General features: G+C 52.2%; 2 protein-coding genes across 2 annotated transcripts in view; both read left to right on the top strand.

The window, feature by feature from the left end:
• Positions 1-16,462, top strand: part of ATXN10 (ataxin 10) — a 103,082-nt gene that overhangs the window by 45,264 nt on the left and 41,356 nt on the right. The window lies entirely within an intron of this gene.
• On the top strand, positions 4,938-6,301 carry SPR (sepiapterin reductase). The gene has a single exon (XM_006104543.2). It carries the CDS (start codon positions 4,938-4,940, stop codon positions 5,673-5,675), a length of 738 nt encoding a protein of 245 aa, XP_006104605.1. The 3' UTR covers positions 5,676-6,301.

The raw sequence follows: 16,462 nt of genomic DNA, 5'->3' as shown, positions 1-16,462 counted from the left end.
GAGGCCCCCCATTCCCACGGGTGAACCGGGAGCCTTCCAAAGAGCTCAAGTTCCTTGTCGGGAAGCGACATCCGGCTGGATGCTGACTCTAGAGCCCCGGCTTTCCCTGTAGTGTCCACATTCACCCAGAGCAGACGCTCGAGGCTTGCCCTTGGAGAGCTTTGACCGACTTTGGTTGAGTTCTTAGAGCGGACGGACACCTTTTTGTAAAAGCGGCGCACGCGCGGGACCGACGGAGAAGTCGTTCTTGACAGAGATTGTATCTTAGTTCTTGCTGGGCTGTCTCTGGTCTGAGCCTTCTAGGTGGATCCTCCGACTTCCTGGAGGGAACATCTCAGGGGCGTGCACATTTCTGAGAAGCACAGTCACGGCTCCTCGATGCCCAGAGGAAGCGCGGAGTCCCTGGGCCCTGGCGACCGAGCAGGTCGTCAGGGCCTGGAAGCCCTTTCTTAGCTGCGCTCGGTGCCCTTTCCTGTGCCGCGTGGGGAGCGGTGGACAACAGGCGCTTCGGTGGCGTTTGTTTAACAGGGACAATGACTATGTCCCGGATCCACAGCAGGAAGCACCCGAGACAGGCGGGCCCCATCACCGAGCGCTGCATCTGTCCCGATGGGAATGCAGAGTCTTGTAAAGGTGTTAGTTGTTTTCAGACTCATGTATTTGTTTATTGCTAGAGCTGCCAAAATCTACTGAAGGAAAAAAACCCAGAAATTTGGAAAAATGAAAAGAATTGGGGAATTGCTTTAACCGTATTAAAGTATTTTTTAAAATTAAGCAGTCGACGATGCACAGAAGAGTATAGGCTAGTGGAGGAGAAACAGGCCCCGGAGAAGCTAACATGATAGGGTGGCCCGGGATCCGGAGAAAAGGAGCTGGTTACCAAGTGAGTGGGAGAGTAGCTGGTGACGGGAAGGCTCGCCTCGCCCGCCACAGACCAACAGAACCCAGGGGCTGAGTCAGAACAGCACGTTAAAGATGGAGCCAGAAATCTGTAACAGCATTAATCGGTTTTTCAGAATAAGCAAGAATGTTTTATAAGTTAGAAATAATAAGGATGCTCCAGCTGGTTTGACTCATGATAGAGTGTTGGCCTGTGGACTGAAGGGTCCCAGGTTCGATTCCAGTCGAGGGCACATGCCCAGGTTGTGGGCTCGATCCCCAGTAGGGGGCGAGCAGGAGGCAGCCAATCAATGATTCTCTCTCATCACTGATGTTTCTATCTCTCCCTCCCTCTTCCTTCCTCTCCGAAATCAATAAAAACATATTTTAAAAAAGGATTATCATAGATTTGACTATAAATAAATGGGGGACTTGGGCTTAAATCAGCCCAAATAGGTTTAAACCTAGGTTCTGTTGAATAATAGCTGGGTGACCTTGAGCAGATTAGTTAGCCTCTCCGTGACTCAGTTTACTCAACCCAAAACAGTCATTTTAGTCGTCATGGCCAAGTGGGTGAGGCGCACATGAGGTCAGGGTGTAAGACGTGCCCAGCACGCAGTCCAGTCCGTGATGGTTACGCTGACCTCAGCCTCGTTTCCCGGGTTGGAAATGTTTCCAGTTATGGCAGCAGGATCTGCACCCAGTAAAGCCCTGTTTCAGGGGCACTTACTGTGCGGCTTCCACGCTCACGGTGCCACGGGCAGGGGAGTTCAGAGCCGGGCACAGCACGCGGCCTAGAAGCCTACTTCAAGCCCTCGTGTCTGTGTTACATGTTTATTAAGGTCCGCAGATACCTGGGTGCATGGCGGAATGAGCGAAGGAAACGCTGTCATAGTATTAGCAGTGATCTCTGGCTGGTAACGTTAGGGTGGGCGTGTTTTTTCCATATGCTTTTTGCAGTCTTTATAGTGAATGTGAATCAATTTAATAATAACAAGAAGATACTAATAAAAAGGGAAAGGGACTCGTCTAGAATTCCTGCTTTTCACTGTGATCGGAAGAGAACTGCTTGGTTCATTGGTGACTGAAGGAATTCTCTATTTTGCTTTCATAGTAGTGCACCTTCCTTGGCCAAGGCCTGGGCTTTAACAGTTATAACTTTAATTAGATTTTTAATTGAAAGATGTTAGAAACTAAAACATTAACATAAGATCTGCTAACAAACAATAGCTGAGATGGGGATGGTAAGTGGTGGTGGTGGTGGTGGTGGTGTGTGTGTGTGTGTGTGAGAGAGAGATTAGGAGAGGGAGAGAGAGAGAGAGAGAGAGAGAGAGAGAGAGAGAGAGAGAGATATTAGGAGAGGAGAAAATACACAGGCCATAGCACTGTTTCCCCCTTTAAAGGACCAGTTTGAATTCGACCCTTACGGTCAGGTGTTCCGATTTGGGCGCCTGGCTTTGCTGAGCGCGTGTGTGCTGAAGGCTCCGCGAGTGCTTTGACACTGTGAAATGTCTTCCTGTCTCCCCGGGCTCATTTCTTTGGTTAAATGAGGAAAGTGCTCCTGTTTCATGTGCTGGAGAGTTCTCTCCTTTTCAAAGAAAATGAAGTGGACCTGCCTGTCACACATCTGAAACAGTTTGATCTCTAGCATATTTAGTTGTGTGTGTGTTTTCCCTGGCAGCACTGAAAATTAAGAGGATCAAAGTCTCATTCCAATAAAAGACTTTTTTCCATCAGCATCAGAAGTCGCTCTCCCTCCCCTTCTGCCCCCCACTCCCCCCAAAAGCCTCTTGTGTTTCTTGTTCTGATAGAGTTTAATTTCATACCCATCACATCCTAAGGGACCAAGAGTGAGATTTAGTCTCAAGCTGTGGCTTTCAGTTTGAATTTCAATCTGCTGCTGTGCTGCAGTTAAAGTCGGGGCGATTTTAACTCCAGTAGGAATGAGCGTGCTGCTTGGCACAGCGCTCAGAGCTCCCAGTCCAGCTCCTCGAATCTGTCTGCGTCTGCTGGGCACCAGCCGGGCTGCAGACACTGGAATGGAAAGGGGTCTGCCCTAGGCTGCTCCAGAGTTCCCAGGGGCGGGGGCGGGCAGGTGTAAGAAGGATGGTCCGTCTCATGGAGCAGAACAAGCGGGTGTGAAAAGTACTCGGTAGCAGCGCTAAGTGCCTGGTGTGAGTGACTCCCTGGGGACCTTCACGGAGAGCCTCTAGGGCAGCGGTTCTCAACCTGTGGGTCGAGACCCTTTCACAGGGGTTGCCTAAGACCATTGGAAAACACACATATAATCACATATTGTTTTTGTGATTAATCACTATGCTTTAATTATGTTCAATTTGTCACAATGAAATTGGGGGTCACCACAACATGAGGAACTGTATTAAAGGGTCGAGGCATTAGGAAGGTTGAGAACCACTGCTCTAGGACCTAGTTTTTAAAGGATGAAGGAGAGAGGCCGGCCGTGGCGGGAGAGGCCAGCCTTGCAGACAGTGCAGCCGGGAGCAGGGGCGGGGTCACCGCTGTGTGCTGGACTTCCTGGGACCTGCGGTGGGAGGTGGGGGTGCATAGGGGCAGGTAGGGCACAAGGCTGGGGAGCGGGGCTGTGTCGGCTGCACTGATGGGCTCTGAACTCCAGGGAAGGAGTTTCGAGTGAGGAGATGCAGTAGAGCATCTTTCATCTCAAAACGATCCCGACTGCTTCCTCCCGTCCGCTGCCCCTCACTGCACATCCGCTGCCCTTCACTGCACATCCGCTGCCCCTCACTGCACATCCGCTGCCCCTCACTGCACGGTCTGTGCCTGTCTTTAGCCTCACTCCCTCTTTCAGCTGGTTTTCATTATTTCTAGTCCTTGGGGTGTTATTTTTCTCCCCACCCCACCCTCTCCCCTCCTCCTCCTCTCTCTGTGGTTCTTCCTCCCAGTGATTTCTGCCTGGGGACCATTTTCCCAGCAGGGCCATAGGCCCGGGGCTAGACTGGGTCCTAGGAGCCCAGTTTTTATGTTAATGTCATTTCTTGACCAGGACTCTGGCACACAGCGACAGTGTACGTGGACTCGGTTACCTGCTTGTGGCCGTGGTACCTGCGGCCCCCACTCAGGTCCCGGGCAGCCACAGCCTCGTTAAAGCCGTGGACCGGGTTTTGGGAAGTGGCAGCCTGCAGTGGGGCCTTGGCAGGCTGAAGGCCACCGTCCGGGCTTGTACCCCACAGGATCCTAAAGCCCTGCCCTCAGGGGCTGTCCTGGCTGGTTCCCAGATACCTCCACTCCTGTCCATTCTGGTGTTTCCTTCCTGTCATCCTGGGTGATGCAAAGGCTGCCCATTGGCAGGGTGACACCCGGGTCCCCTGCGCCCTGCAGGGCTGAGGCACAAAAGTGAGTCCTGTCAGCAGAGCTGCTGGGAGACAGCTGAGCGGGGCCCGGGTTTACAGTGAGTCCCCTCCCGACTGCCTGCTCCCAGCTACTCACGCTCTCACCTTCAGCGGAGTGGAGGGGGGATTTTCATTTGGGGGAAAAGAAAGTTTAAATTCCAGTCTTTTCCTTACACCAGGGCGTCCTCCAGCAGTGATTCTTCTCAGTGTGATGTCTCCGGCTCTGAGGGCAGAGCCTCGGGCCAAGAGCAGGCAGCACCCGGGGGTGAGAGCCAAGAGGGGAAGGTGGGTCCCTGCAGGCCTCTCCGCCTGCGAGCACAAGCCCCGCTGGCTCTCCTCGGGCGCGGGGCCTGCTGGCCACGCAGCCCGCGGAGCGGAGACCCCCTGGGCCGCTGTGGGCAGGTGCGCTGCCCCGCGTGGGCACAGGGGCTGGTTCTTCCTCCACGCCCCGCCCAGCCCCCCTGTTTTCCATCACACGAACAATCGCACTATTAACCTGTCATTGTCCTCAGTCAGATCTGTGTGAAAGTGCAGGACACGGAGGGAACATTTCAATGTGTCCATGTTTATGTGGCACACTTTGGTCTTTCCCTGAGAGCCAACGTGGTGAGATGGTGAGAGCCCCGGCCTGCCTCCTGGCGAGGCCCATGCGCTGTCAGTCCTGGAGCCACGTACTTGCTCCCACGGGTCATGCTGCCAGTAGTGGGTGCTTATCTACATTGGAGAAAAGGCACCAGTTATCTGGGCCACTTATTTAGATCGAAAAAATGGAAATTGTCAAACTTAAGACCCTGGGCCGAGCTGGGCGCCGGGCGGCCCGGGCCGCGCGTGGTGCGGGTGCCCGCCAACCTGGGCGCCGAGGCCGGCCTGCAGCGGCTCCTCGACGCCGTGCGTGCGCTGCCCAGGCCCGAGGGGCTGCAGCGGGTGCTGCTGATCAACAATGCAGGCACGCTTGGGGATGTGTACAAAGGCTTCGTCAACCTGGCTGATGCTGCTGAAATGAACAGCTACTGGGCTCTGAACTTAACCTCCATGCTCTGCCTGACTTCCTGCATCCTGAGGGCCTTCCCGGACAGTCCTGGCCTCAGCAGGACTGTGGTTAACATCTCTTCCCTCTGTGCTCTGCAGCCCTTCAAGGGCTGGACGCTGTACTGTGTGGGGAAGGCTGCCCGTGAGATGATGTTCAAGGTGCTGGCCTCAGAGGAGCCTGGTGTGAGGGTGCTGAGCTATGCTCCAGGGCCCCTGGACACAGACATGCAGCAGGTGGCCCGGGAGACCTCTGTGGACCCAGACTTGCGGAAATGGCTGCAGGAGCTGAAGACAAAGGGGGAGCTGGTGGATTGTAAGATGTCGGCCCAGAAACTGCTAAACTTGCTTCAGAAAGATATGTTCAAGTCTGGAGCCCATGTTGACTTCTTTGATAAATAAGCCCCTATCCTTGGTTTCCTGGGGCTCTCTTCCCCCTCTTTCGGGCACACCCAGAAGCCCTGTGCCTCCTCACATCTTGCCACAATGGCACCACCAACTCTGCTATACACAGATAAGCACTCATGCCTACTGTCCTGCTCTCAGACCCAGCCAGCTGTGAGGTCACTGGGGCACTCCGTTCTTAGGAGTCTGTGTTGAGCACCCTGAGTTAGGGGGAGGCTTATGGGAGTTAGGTGAGAGAAGTGATGGGCATTGGTGTTCTCTCTCCAGGAATAGAATCTCAAGGATGGCAATAGTAGGACAAGAAGTTGAAACACTGAAGAGAAGGGGTTGGTTCTCCTTCCATGGCCAGTCCATGGGGGAAGGAGGGGAAGCTGCTTCAAGGAGGAGGGCCCAGTAGATTCACAGATGGGCTGGCGGGAAGGGAGGACAGCCAAGTTTCAGCCTATCTGGATGCCCTTTACTCAGGGTAACAGGACCTTCTATTGAACTTCAAAACCTCATTCTTATACCTTCTCCCTCCAGAACCTACTGTTTGTTCCCCAGATGGGGGGTGGGGAGCTGAGAGTTTTTGTACATGTCAAAGGCAGATACAAATAAAGTGTGAATTGTCCTTTAAAAAAAAACAAAAAAAAAACTTAAGACCCTGGAAAGGGTCTACGTCTAAAATGAATGACTGATAAATTGCATCTAAAATGAATAGTCACAGGAGAGGCCTGTGCGGGCTGACTGTGGGACGGCGTTGGAGCCCTCTGCGTACATGGTGTGTTTCCTAGAGTGGGTAGTGTTATTATCCCCATCTTACAGATTTGTACACTGAGGCCCATCAGGGTTAAATAATTTGCCCAAGATCACACACAGCCAGTCAGGGGGAGAGCCACGTAGGAACCAGGAGGCCTGGCTCCTGCCCAGGCTCCGTGGCTTCCCAGCGCCGGCTCCTCTCTCCCTGCTGGGCCACACGCGGTGTCGGCCAGGCCCGGGTGATACTCCTCGGGAACGTGGCAGCCACAGGCACGAAGGCTCCCTCCAGCTTTCTAGCGAGGATCGCAGATTCGGTTTCTGTGTGGCACGTGAAAGCGGGCGGGATGTCCGCATCAGCCTTTCAGGTGCGCACATACAGGCGGTTTTTAGGGTTCTCTGCTTAACCAGGCTGTTTATAAGTAACTAATATTCTGTGCAGCCTTGACTGACATTTTCAAATATATATACACATATAAGCAGAGAGTAGATGTTCTTTAATTAAAAACAGTAGACTGTTGTCATTAAAAGAAAATAGCAATAGAGCTGTGACGACCTTCTTAAAGGCTATTTCCAGGATTTGTGTGACTGAAGTTTCTGGGAGGCCTTTGGGCCGCGTTCCGGGCGGGCCCTCGGCGGGCCCTCTGCTAGTGGCATCAGCAGCGACTGTGTGTGTGTGTGTGTGTGTGGGGGGGGGGGGTTCCGTTGTCCTTTTGTGGCTGAACTGTTTGTGTTGTTGTGCCTCTTATGTTACAAATCCTTCCCCATGTGGCTCTCAGCTCCTGTTTCTCTCCGGCATTTGAATAATTGGTTTAACGTGAGACTAATTTCTGGGGATGATTCATTGCTATTGACTCGGTAGGATTCAGGGCAGTGTTGGATTTACCCACTGGAAAAATCCAACAGGTAACTTAAAAAATAAATCATTTCTGTGGCAGAGGTGGGGCTTGGAGCTGAGTTTCCTTCTTTTAATTCGACCCCACCCCCACCCCTGTCAGTGCCTGAGAGCAGAGGCGAGGGCCACCCTAAGACGAACACGCTTCAGGCGCTCTCTAAAGCGGAGCCCGCCTCCTTTCTGTGGCAAGGAATGACTTTGGTCTACACCTGCGCTCCAGAGCGGACAGCCTGGGGGTTGGGGGTGCAGAGGAGGAGGCTGGGGCGGCTGAGCAGGGCGGTGGGTGGGGGGTGTTGACAGGAAGAATCAGACTGGCAGGCCTCTGGGAGCAAGGCTGCTGCGGGCGTGTCTTGCCTGCTGGAATTTCAACCCTGGCAACTTTCAGCTTCACCCTCCTTCCCCAGCCCCTACCCAACATCTCAGAGCTTCAGTGCCCACAGGGGAGTGCCAGCTGCTCTGTTCCGTGCCACGGAGGCGCTGCGGCGGGCCCTCCACTGCCCGCTGGGATGCTGCCTCTGTTTCCCCCGCAGCTCCAGCAGCTGCGCTAGGAGAGGCCCAGGAAGCATGCTGCTGTGACCTGGGACAGAGCCCGAGACTGGGGGGCGGGCCTGTGTCCTCCCATTTAGAGTTGTGTTGTTCCCCTTGGGGGTCCTTGGAGAATGTTCGAAAGGGAGGCGTGGATGTCCACCCGTGTGCCCTTCCCGGTTCTCCTTCGGGTAGAGCTGTGTTTAGTCTTGAAAGCACTGCCAGTAGTTTCAGGAGAGCGAGCACTGGGCAGCGTGGCTAAAGGTGGGGCACAGGGTTCAAGGGCTTTTACTCTATGAACCTTGCCATCCAATTGTGCTTAGAATTCTCATGTAAAGTAACTGGTATTTTATTCTCTTTTATGCATTATTCTCTTTTGTACTTTTTGTAAACAATTTAGCTTGGATTTCTTAGAAAATTAAGCACTGGTACACTTTCTCCTATCAGTCATACTCACGGAGGCTACATTTTTTACTAACTGGGCATTTGTTAGATGTCTGTGTATACTGTTTAGTAATTTTATTTAAATTTGTAAAAAGATGAAGACACAGAGTTGAGCCTTTGTGTGAGATGCACAGATTCACCAGAGTCGGTGCTGCAGAGCTGGTGCAGCAGAGACCGGCTTAGCTGTTTGTGACAGAGCAGTGGCGTCGGGAAGGCCGCGTGGCGGTGAGGGGACCCCTGATGCATCCTGCCCCCACCCCCACCCCCCCCCCCACACACACACACACCACTCCCTCATCTCCCTGAGCTGCCGGTGCTCCTGCCTGGCCTTGGCTCCCTCATCTGCAAGTGGGTCCACCTGGTTCCAGACGGGTTGTTGCCAGCGAGGGTACCCGAACCGCCAAGTGTCAGCACAGCACACACGCTGGCGGGGTCCTCAGGCCGAATGCAGGCTCCAGCCATTTCAGATCGTGTCGGGGCTCGGAGAAGCCAGTCAGCCTCACCTCACTGAGCTCACATACTCGGGGCTGGAGGTATCTCCATGTAGGGTTGTACGTCAGGATTTCTGGTCCAAACATTAGATTCCAATTACAGACCTTGAAAAGCCTGAGTTCCTGCGGAGCATCACACCAGTTTCCGGCTGCTTCTGCTGTGTTGCACCGTCCACAGCCTGGAGATGCTGGCTTGGCGCAGCGTGTCATGCTCGGAAAGTGACCTGTGAGATGTTGTTTGGGGGCTGCCGAGTGTTCGTGTGAGCACGCACCGGCCTGTGTGCCCTCACGCGGGCAGAGTGCGGGAGCTGTGCTTGGGGGCCAGTGGCGTGGTCTGTATGCTGCACATCGAGGGCCGGCAAATACGTGGCTTTTATGGACTTAGAATACATCAGGACCGCACGTTTGCACGGCTCCAAGAAAGAAAGAGGAGACTGAGCCTTCACAAAGTGCCTCAGACTTGATGGAACTGAGCTGCTCTGCAGGCGGTGGATTTCATGTCTTTGTCGGTAGCCTGAAAACCACCCCGAGAAACGCACACTGTGCCCACTGTGCCCGCACCTCTCAGTGCTGGAGGGAAGGCGTGAGCGGAACGGCGGGGCCTGGAGGAGGTGCCCGCCAGTGAGTGTGGTGCCGTCTGGAAAGTGTGTTTTCATGATGGAGGTGACAGGCGGGACAGGCAGAGGGTCCCCTCTTCACGTGGCCATGTGAAGCTTGAAGGAGGGCTTCCCGGGGAGGTGGCGCTGCAGACGTTCCGGGGGGGAGTAGCAGTCAGTAATGTCGCAGAGGCCGGGCCACCTAACTGTTCACACACTGGTCACCGTGCCTCCCCTCCTCCTTCGTAGGCACCGAGGAGACCGAAGGTGTATAGAGCAGTTGGTAGTGTCCGTGGCTTGCACACCTCCCCCCCCAATTATATACAATAAGATGCACAGATTCTTGATGTTTCGGTAAGTTCCCACATGTGCCTGTACCTGTGTGGCTATCGCCCAGTCAAGGTCTGTAGAACAGTTTCATTTCAGTAAGCTGCCCCTCAGGGCTGCCCCACAGCATACCCTGTGCGGGGCTGGTGGCCTTGGAGAGGAATGAGGAACGGGTGGCGCCGGGTCGCATTCTTCTCCGAGGTGGAGATGGTTGTGTGCTGATCCACTGCATTCCTGTGCTTGGACTTCCCTGGGAGCCGGAGTGGGTCCTGGAGGTCCTGGCTCCGTCCAGGCCTGACTCAGGACCCTTACGGGTAACAGCAAGGCTTGGCCATCTGCAGGCGACGTTCCGACTGCAGTCACGTGCTCTCCGTCAGTCTCCTTGAAGGCCAGCGCCTCTGAGAGAGAGAGAGAGAGAGAGAGAGAGAGAGAGAGAGAGAGTGTGTGTGTGTGTGTGTGTGTGTACACCCAGCTCCCATGGGGTTTATTCAAGCAACAGGGGTGATCATTCCACATTCTTCCCTTTAGCTTAGCAGACACCTCCTTAGGGTCTACCATTTGCCAGACTCTGTTAAGCTCTGGGTTTCAACAATGGAGTCAGGAGCTCTCCTTATGCTCCAGTAGCTTCCATGGTGAGACAGCTGTGGCGCGGCGTGGTGCGGCCAGATGGGAGCAGAACGCCCGGTGGCTGCTCGTGAAGACGGGGCCCGGCAGAGCCTCCGGGGAAGAGCAGCAGAGGGCCGATAGTCACTGCTCTGGAGCGCCTTGCTCGGACTTCTCTTGTGGTTGCCTCCATTTTGCAGACGGGGGAACGGAGGGCCAGAGAAGGTAAATCATGTGCCCAAGAGCACACTGCTGGCACATGGCATGAGCAAGAAATAAGCCTCCTTAAGCCACTGACATTTTGTGGGTTGTTTGTTACTGCAGCATAAACTAGCCTATCCTGACTCTAAGAGCATCGGTATGGGCGGGATGGGGGAACCACCCAAGAGGGGAACCATTCAGAGGGAGGAGGGGCCCTGTGGTGAGGAGGCTGGAAGTAGGAGGGCGGATGAGTGGGGGAGACTGAGGAAGACAGGAATCCATGAGCGCTTGCTTTCGCTTTCGGACTTTGGGGTCTGGGCTATTGTACTTGGTTATTGTTACCTTTTGGGAAAGTTAGCTTTTTATTGTTGCCGTAGAATTTCAAGGACTGCCTTACTGCTTTAGCGTATTTATATTGGTGACTGTGAGCAGAGATTAAATACCATTTCAAATACATTTCATAGGGGCTGCAGACTGTTTTTCACTCCTCACTCTGTCCTCGGCCCCAGCACAGTGCCTTGCCCTGGGCGAATGTTCTGTACATCTTTAATGGTAGGAAGGACAAATGAATATTCTTAACTAAATTACTTTTTCACAGTTAAACTTGCCTAAGTTCTTATGTAATGCCACAGTTGCTTTTTCATTTCCCTGTAACTTTTATAGGAAGCGCAGGCACAAAAATGATCACTGATAAAATGATAATGCAATATAATAGCTAAAAACTCCTTTAAAAAGGTGAAAATTAATGTAGTGAAGATGGTAATACATGGGTGCTAGAAAGTATTTTCCCTTTTGTGAACCTTCTGAATCCAGGACATAGAAGATTTTATATAATTCGTTGCTCTATTTTTTTATCATACACCTCTTCCTGCTTTTGCCCAGTCATTATTAGTAATTACATAAAAATCTGTTTTAAGCTACACCCCAGGGAGTTGCAAGAGTTGGTTGCTTGTCTAAGTGGTCTTTAATTAAACTTGGGGGAAAAATTTAGGCCCTAATGATGGAAATGTTTTTTAAACGTTGTCTAAAACAGAAGGCTGATTAAGTGTAGTCAGGTTGAAACTGTACTTAAATGGATTAAAGTCTAATCTGGCTTTTTACAAAACCACATCTGTCTGGGATGATGGAGGTGTGGTCCCGGTTTTAAGCAGGTGAAGGACCAGGTAAGCCTTTAAGAGTCTTCTGACTCCCAGGATTTTCTCATTTAAAAAAAATGTCCTGTTTAAACATATGCTCTTCCTTCAGTTTATGGTTTAAGTGAGCTGAACAACAAAACTTATTCATCAAGGGTAGCATTACGCTCATAACCACTGCCAAAGTGACCGGCTTGACGTTGTAGGTAAACGGTAAGGTAACTTTCTCTGTCCTCACTGGCTTTCGCCGTGCGTCCCTGGAGCTGGTTCTGCGTTGGCTTCCCTTGGCCTGTCTCCCCGACTGGCCTGTCTGTCCCCTCCGAGGGCAGGTCCTTAGCTGACTTTCCTCTGTGCGCGACCCAGAGAGGCCGCCGGCGTCTGTGAGTGCTGCCCCTGCTGGAGTGAGAGAGGCGGCTGCTGTCCTTCATCTCCGTGCCAGTGACAGCTGCGGGGAGATCATTTCAGGCAGGAGGGCGTGTAAGCACAGACTCCTTTCACCATGTTCTTTGCTTAATACTGCTTATTACACATGCATGCGCGCGCGCACACACACACACATTTCCATGTGGCACCTTCGAATGTGTCTTTACACTCTAGTTTCCTAGTAAGAGTGTTCACACTCCGCTTGGCTCGGCCGTAGTCAGCTGCAGGCCCTCCCCGGGAACCAGGTGGTCCGTCAGGACTCTTCCTTCTAGTGCTCAGGAGGCCAGTAACCTCGTCTTGTTGGAAGCTGATGAGATGTGTAGGAGCTTCCCTCCTGTCTCATCCATTGGCCTGTGGTAACGTTGGTTTCACTAGACAGCGTTTCACTTAAGGTCCCGAACCTACTGGAGAGGTTAAGTGAAGGCCTGCTCACTGCCCCGTGAGAGCACGAAGCCTCAGGCGGGAGCTACAGGGCCCCAGGCCTTGGCCAAGCCCGCCGGACGCAGGGCTGCCGTGTCTGCAGGGCCGCAGCCTCCCCCGCGCCCTCTGCCTGCTCTCCTGGCCTCCTCTCTCAGACCTCGCTCTTATTTTGCTTATGGCGCCGAGTGGCCACCACCCGACTCTTCGCCCAGCCTCACCTCACCTCTTGAGCCCGCCGGACAGATAGCGTCCCTCTGCGTCTCCTTCCAGAACCTCCGTGAGGAGGACTGCGCAGCTTCCCTTGGGCTCGTTGCCATCCTTCCCAGCAGCTTCCCCCGCTGACCTGGAGCACCCCACTCCGTGCAGAGGTCCCCTCAGCTCTGCAGCCATCCCTCCTGCTCCCAGCCCAGGGCCTGATGCTCTGCTGACCCCGGGCCTCTCCGCTCGGCGGTGCAGAGTTAGGGTTTGGCGGAGGGTTTCTCAGCCGGACTCTCCGGCCGGGTGTGCAGCCACCGCCCTCGAGCCGGGACCCGCCGAGGCACCCACTTTGCATCTGGCTGATCCAGGTCTGTCTGGCCTCGTCTCTTCCGACACCAAAACTTGACTCGCTGTTTATTATCCTTTGTCTTTACCAGCGGCCGTTTTGTTGACTTTCCCCCGTCACCCTTTGTGGGTAGATTTAAGCTAAGATAGGGTTTTCTCTTTTTTGGTATCAAACCCTTGCATGCTTTGGTGAAGAGGAGCTAAACAAGCTTTTAAACAAGCAAAGAATTTATTCAAAACTATTAAAATGAGACTCTCTGGATGGAACAAATAACAAAATCCCAGAACCACAAATATATTTAGTAAGCTGTGCAGTTACTGAAATTCACATGCTTCTGCTGCTCACAGGTTCTGTTGTTGTCGGTGTCAAATGCCTAGAATGTCTGCCCCGAGCAGGGCGAGCAGCCACCGAGGTTCTGTCCAGTTCAGACTTGACTGCGTTTGCTTGTGCCCAGCCCTGGACCTTCGTATGGCGGTCCATTGACCAGTTAATTCTCAACAAACTGATTTTTACATGATGCATTTTCTTAATGAAAACAACAAATCTCTTTGAGGAATTTTAAGAGCCATGCTGACAGGAAAGCAACATAAAGGGAAGTCCGTTCCCCTAGAAACACGTACTTATGTATTTACACACTTTTGTGCATGTACATGTCAATACTTCACATGTAGGATAAAGAAAACAAGCAATTAGGTGTATGCTGTTAGGGAGCAAGCTGTTCAGCCTAAACACGGTACCACGAATGCCAGAGTGAAGAATTAAGCCCTCAGTGTAAAGTCAGAGTGGAAACAGCGGTGGGAATTCACGGGCAGTCGCTTTTTCCTTCCAGAGAGGATGTATTTCCTAGTTTTGTTCACTGAAAAGACTAAAAATGAGTGTTTGTAGCATCAAAGTTGTGTTTTCAATATCATTGCTCTCTAAAAAGAACCCGGGCGGCCCTGGCCAGTTTGGCTCAGTGGGTAAAGCATCCGCCTGTGGGGCGTGTGCGGCAGGCAACCAGTCGATGTGTCTCGCACACCAATGTTTTTCTCTTTCTGTCTCTCCCCCTCCCTTCCACTCTTTCTAAAAATCAGTGGAGAAATATCCTTGGGTGAGGATTAAAAAATAAATAAATGAAAATAAAAACCTGGGCTCAGCAGAGAAATGGCTGGCTCTCGGCTGGGCAGGAAGTCGGGAAGATGTGCCTGGGGCACGAGGGTGTGCTAGCGTGTGGAAGGCTGCGGGGCGGTCCGCCGGGGAACCACTAGGTGATGTGAAGAAGAAAGAGCAGGGACTGCAGTGGATGAAAACACATCAGATACACACTGACGCCGAAACTGCAAGGGTTCTCTGTCATCACGTGTGAGGATTAGGGGACAAATCCAGCACTTACCCTCCTTCACGTGTGAGCTGTACTCGGGGCAGTCGAGGCTTGGTGAGCTGTACTCGGGGCAGTCGAGGCTTGGTGAGGGACACCTGGTGCGGCTACTTCGTGCAGAATTAAAGTACAGAGTGGGGCAAAAGTAGGTTTACAGTTGCTGGTATGGAAAATAAAATAATAAATGACACAAGAATAAATTGAGACAAATGTGGGATTTTTAAAGTTTCTTAAGGGGAGAGACTGTGCCTTCCTTAGCTCTTTATTTTCCCATATCATTTTGCATATAATTTCTCAGTAATCTATTGAGTTGAATTTCTGGAGCCAAGTAATGTTAGTCCAGATAAGTTATGTTAGTCCAGATAACGGAGACACCATTGAGCTAGATGATTGTGTGTGTGTGTGTGTGGTGGGGGAGTAATCGTAAATAATCCAAAAACCTACTTTTATATTTTGAAAAGTTATTGATTTGGATTTTTCAGTTTTGCTGTTACTCCTAAGTGATGCCTTACTGAGCTCAGCCTGCTTTATTTGAAAAGGAGACGTTTCTCATGCTTTGTTGCATACGGAATGGCCTGTGATCATTAAGGCTGTCACCCAGGTAGCATCACGTGCAGTTTCGCTTTTGTTATGTAGAGGTTACCATAGCTGGAGTCAGGTGGGGGCTTAAACTTTCGTGAACTCAGAATTCTTTTATGATGATGGACTATTTCATGTTTAATATTCTTGGTATGGTATGTGTTCAAATATTTTACCAGGTATGTGTCTTTCACAGGTTCATGTAATATATAAAATGCATTTCTGTTCCAAGGAAAATATTGGTGGTAAACAGTTGGGAGCGAGCTTGCATATTCCCTTTCTTATCCTGTCTGATGATTAATGCATTGACTATGTTCAGCCTCACGTTTAACCAGGTTAGTGTTTAGCTTTGGTCGGGCTGTTTTCCTGTGAGAGCAGAACGGCCAATCCCGGGCCTGCCTGTCTTCCAGGCGGAGCCCTGCATTGTTTCCAGATCACGGTGCTTAATGGAAGGTCAGCTTTCTCGTGAAGACAGATTTTGGATTAACTATGCTGTGCACTTGCGCACACCCCTTCACACCTGCCTGTCCCCTGCAGCTCCAGCAGCCTGCCCAGGTCACGGCTCTCACTTCCGTGCCAGAGAGTGAGTGAGGCTCTGCTCTGCAGCATCAAAGGGCCAAAGCAACTTCTGAGTGACAGCAGATGTGCCAGACTCCTCACGGAGACCACGAGGCTTCGTGGAAAGAGCATGTGTGGCCGTGGATGGAGCCCTTAGTAGCTGAGTGTCTGCTTCTCCTTGAGCTACTTTGCTCGACTGTGTGAGGATTGAGTGCAGGGCTGGCAGACGATAAACTGTGGGCCTGTTTTTGAGACACAGTCATGGCCATTCCTTTAGTCTTGTCAGTGCTGCTCACATGGTGCCCCAGCACAGTTGGGTAGTTGTGACGGAGACAAGCCAATGGCTTACAAAGCCTGAAGTATTTATTCTCTGTCCCTTTATAGAAAAAATGTGCTGGCCCTTGATATAATGCATGAAAAAAACAGTGGTTGAGTCTTAGCTCTGCCACTCGGTAACTGTGACTTTGATCATGATTTGTAACCTCTTTCTGCCTTAATTTCTCCTCCACAAACGTCATTTTTCCATCCAGTCGATGAATATTATGTGCTTGCCGTGGGCCAGGCACTGTTCTAGGCTCAGGAAGTGCAACAGTGAACGAAATGGACACCAGTGCCTGCCCTCGTGGGCTCCCATTCCAGTGACGCATGTTCAGAGAGGGCAGAGATAGGTCCCGCTCCGAGGGAGGCGAGGGGAGCAGCCCAGGTAGAACACCCCGGCATAGTGATCGTGAGTGGACTGTGTGCTCGATGTGTAAACAGAGTAGAACCTCAATTCTGGGTTGGAACCCGTATGGTTCCCTGTTGACTGTCCCTGAGGTTTTTACTGAAAGAATGAGTAGCCAGAAATCTAAGGACTGTACCGGTGCATTAGCCCCGTAGAGAGAACAGCTCGTGCGAAGCCGTGTGTGGTCTCCATTAAGTAAATAGTGTCACTGAGGGCCCGGTTCAGAGCA

Source organism: Myotis lucifugus, unplaced genomic scaffold, assembly GCF_000147115.1.
Source record: "Myotis lucifugus unplaced genomic scaffold, Myoluc2.0 scaffold_582, whole genome shotgun sequence".
In the NCBI taxonomy this organism is placed as follows: domain Eukaryota; kingdom Metazoa; phylum Chordata; class Mammalia; order Chiroptera; family Vespertilionidae; genus Myotis; species Myotis lucifugus.
Note: the sequence above shows the minus strand (reverse complement) of the source record. Positions and strands in the feature narration are given on the sequence as shown.

Bases quoted from the DNA above. Each gene is read 5' to 3' on its own strand.
- SPR (XM_006104543.2), top strand. From the start codon at position 4,938: ATGCTGCCAGTAGTGGGTGCTTATCTACATTGGAGAAAAGGCACCAGT.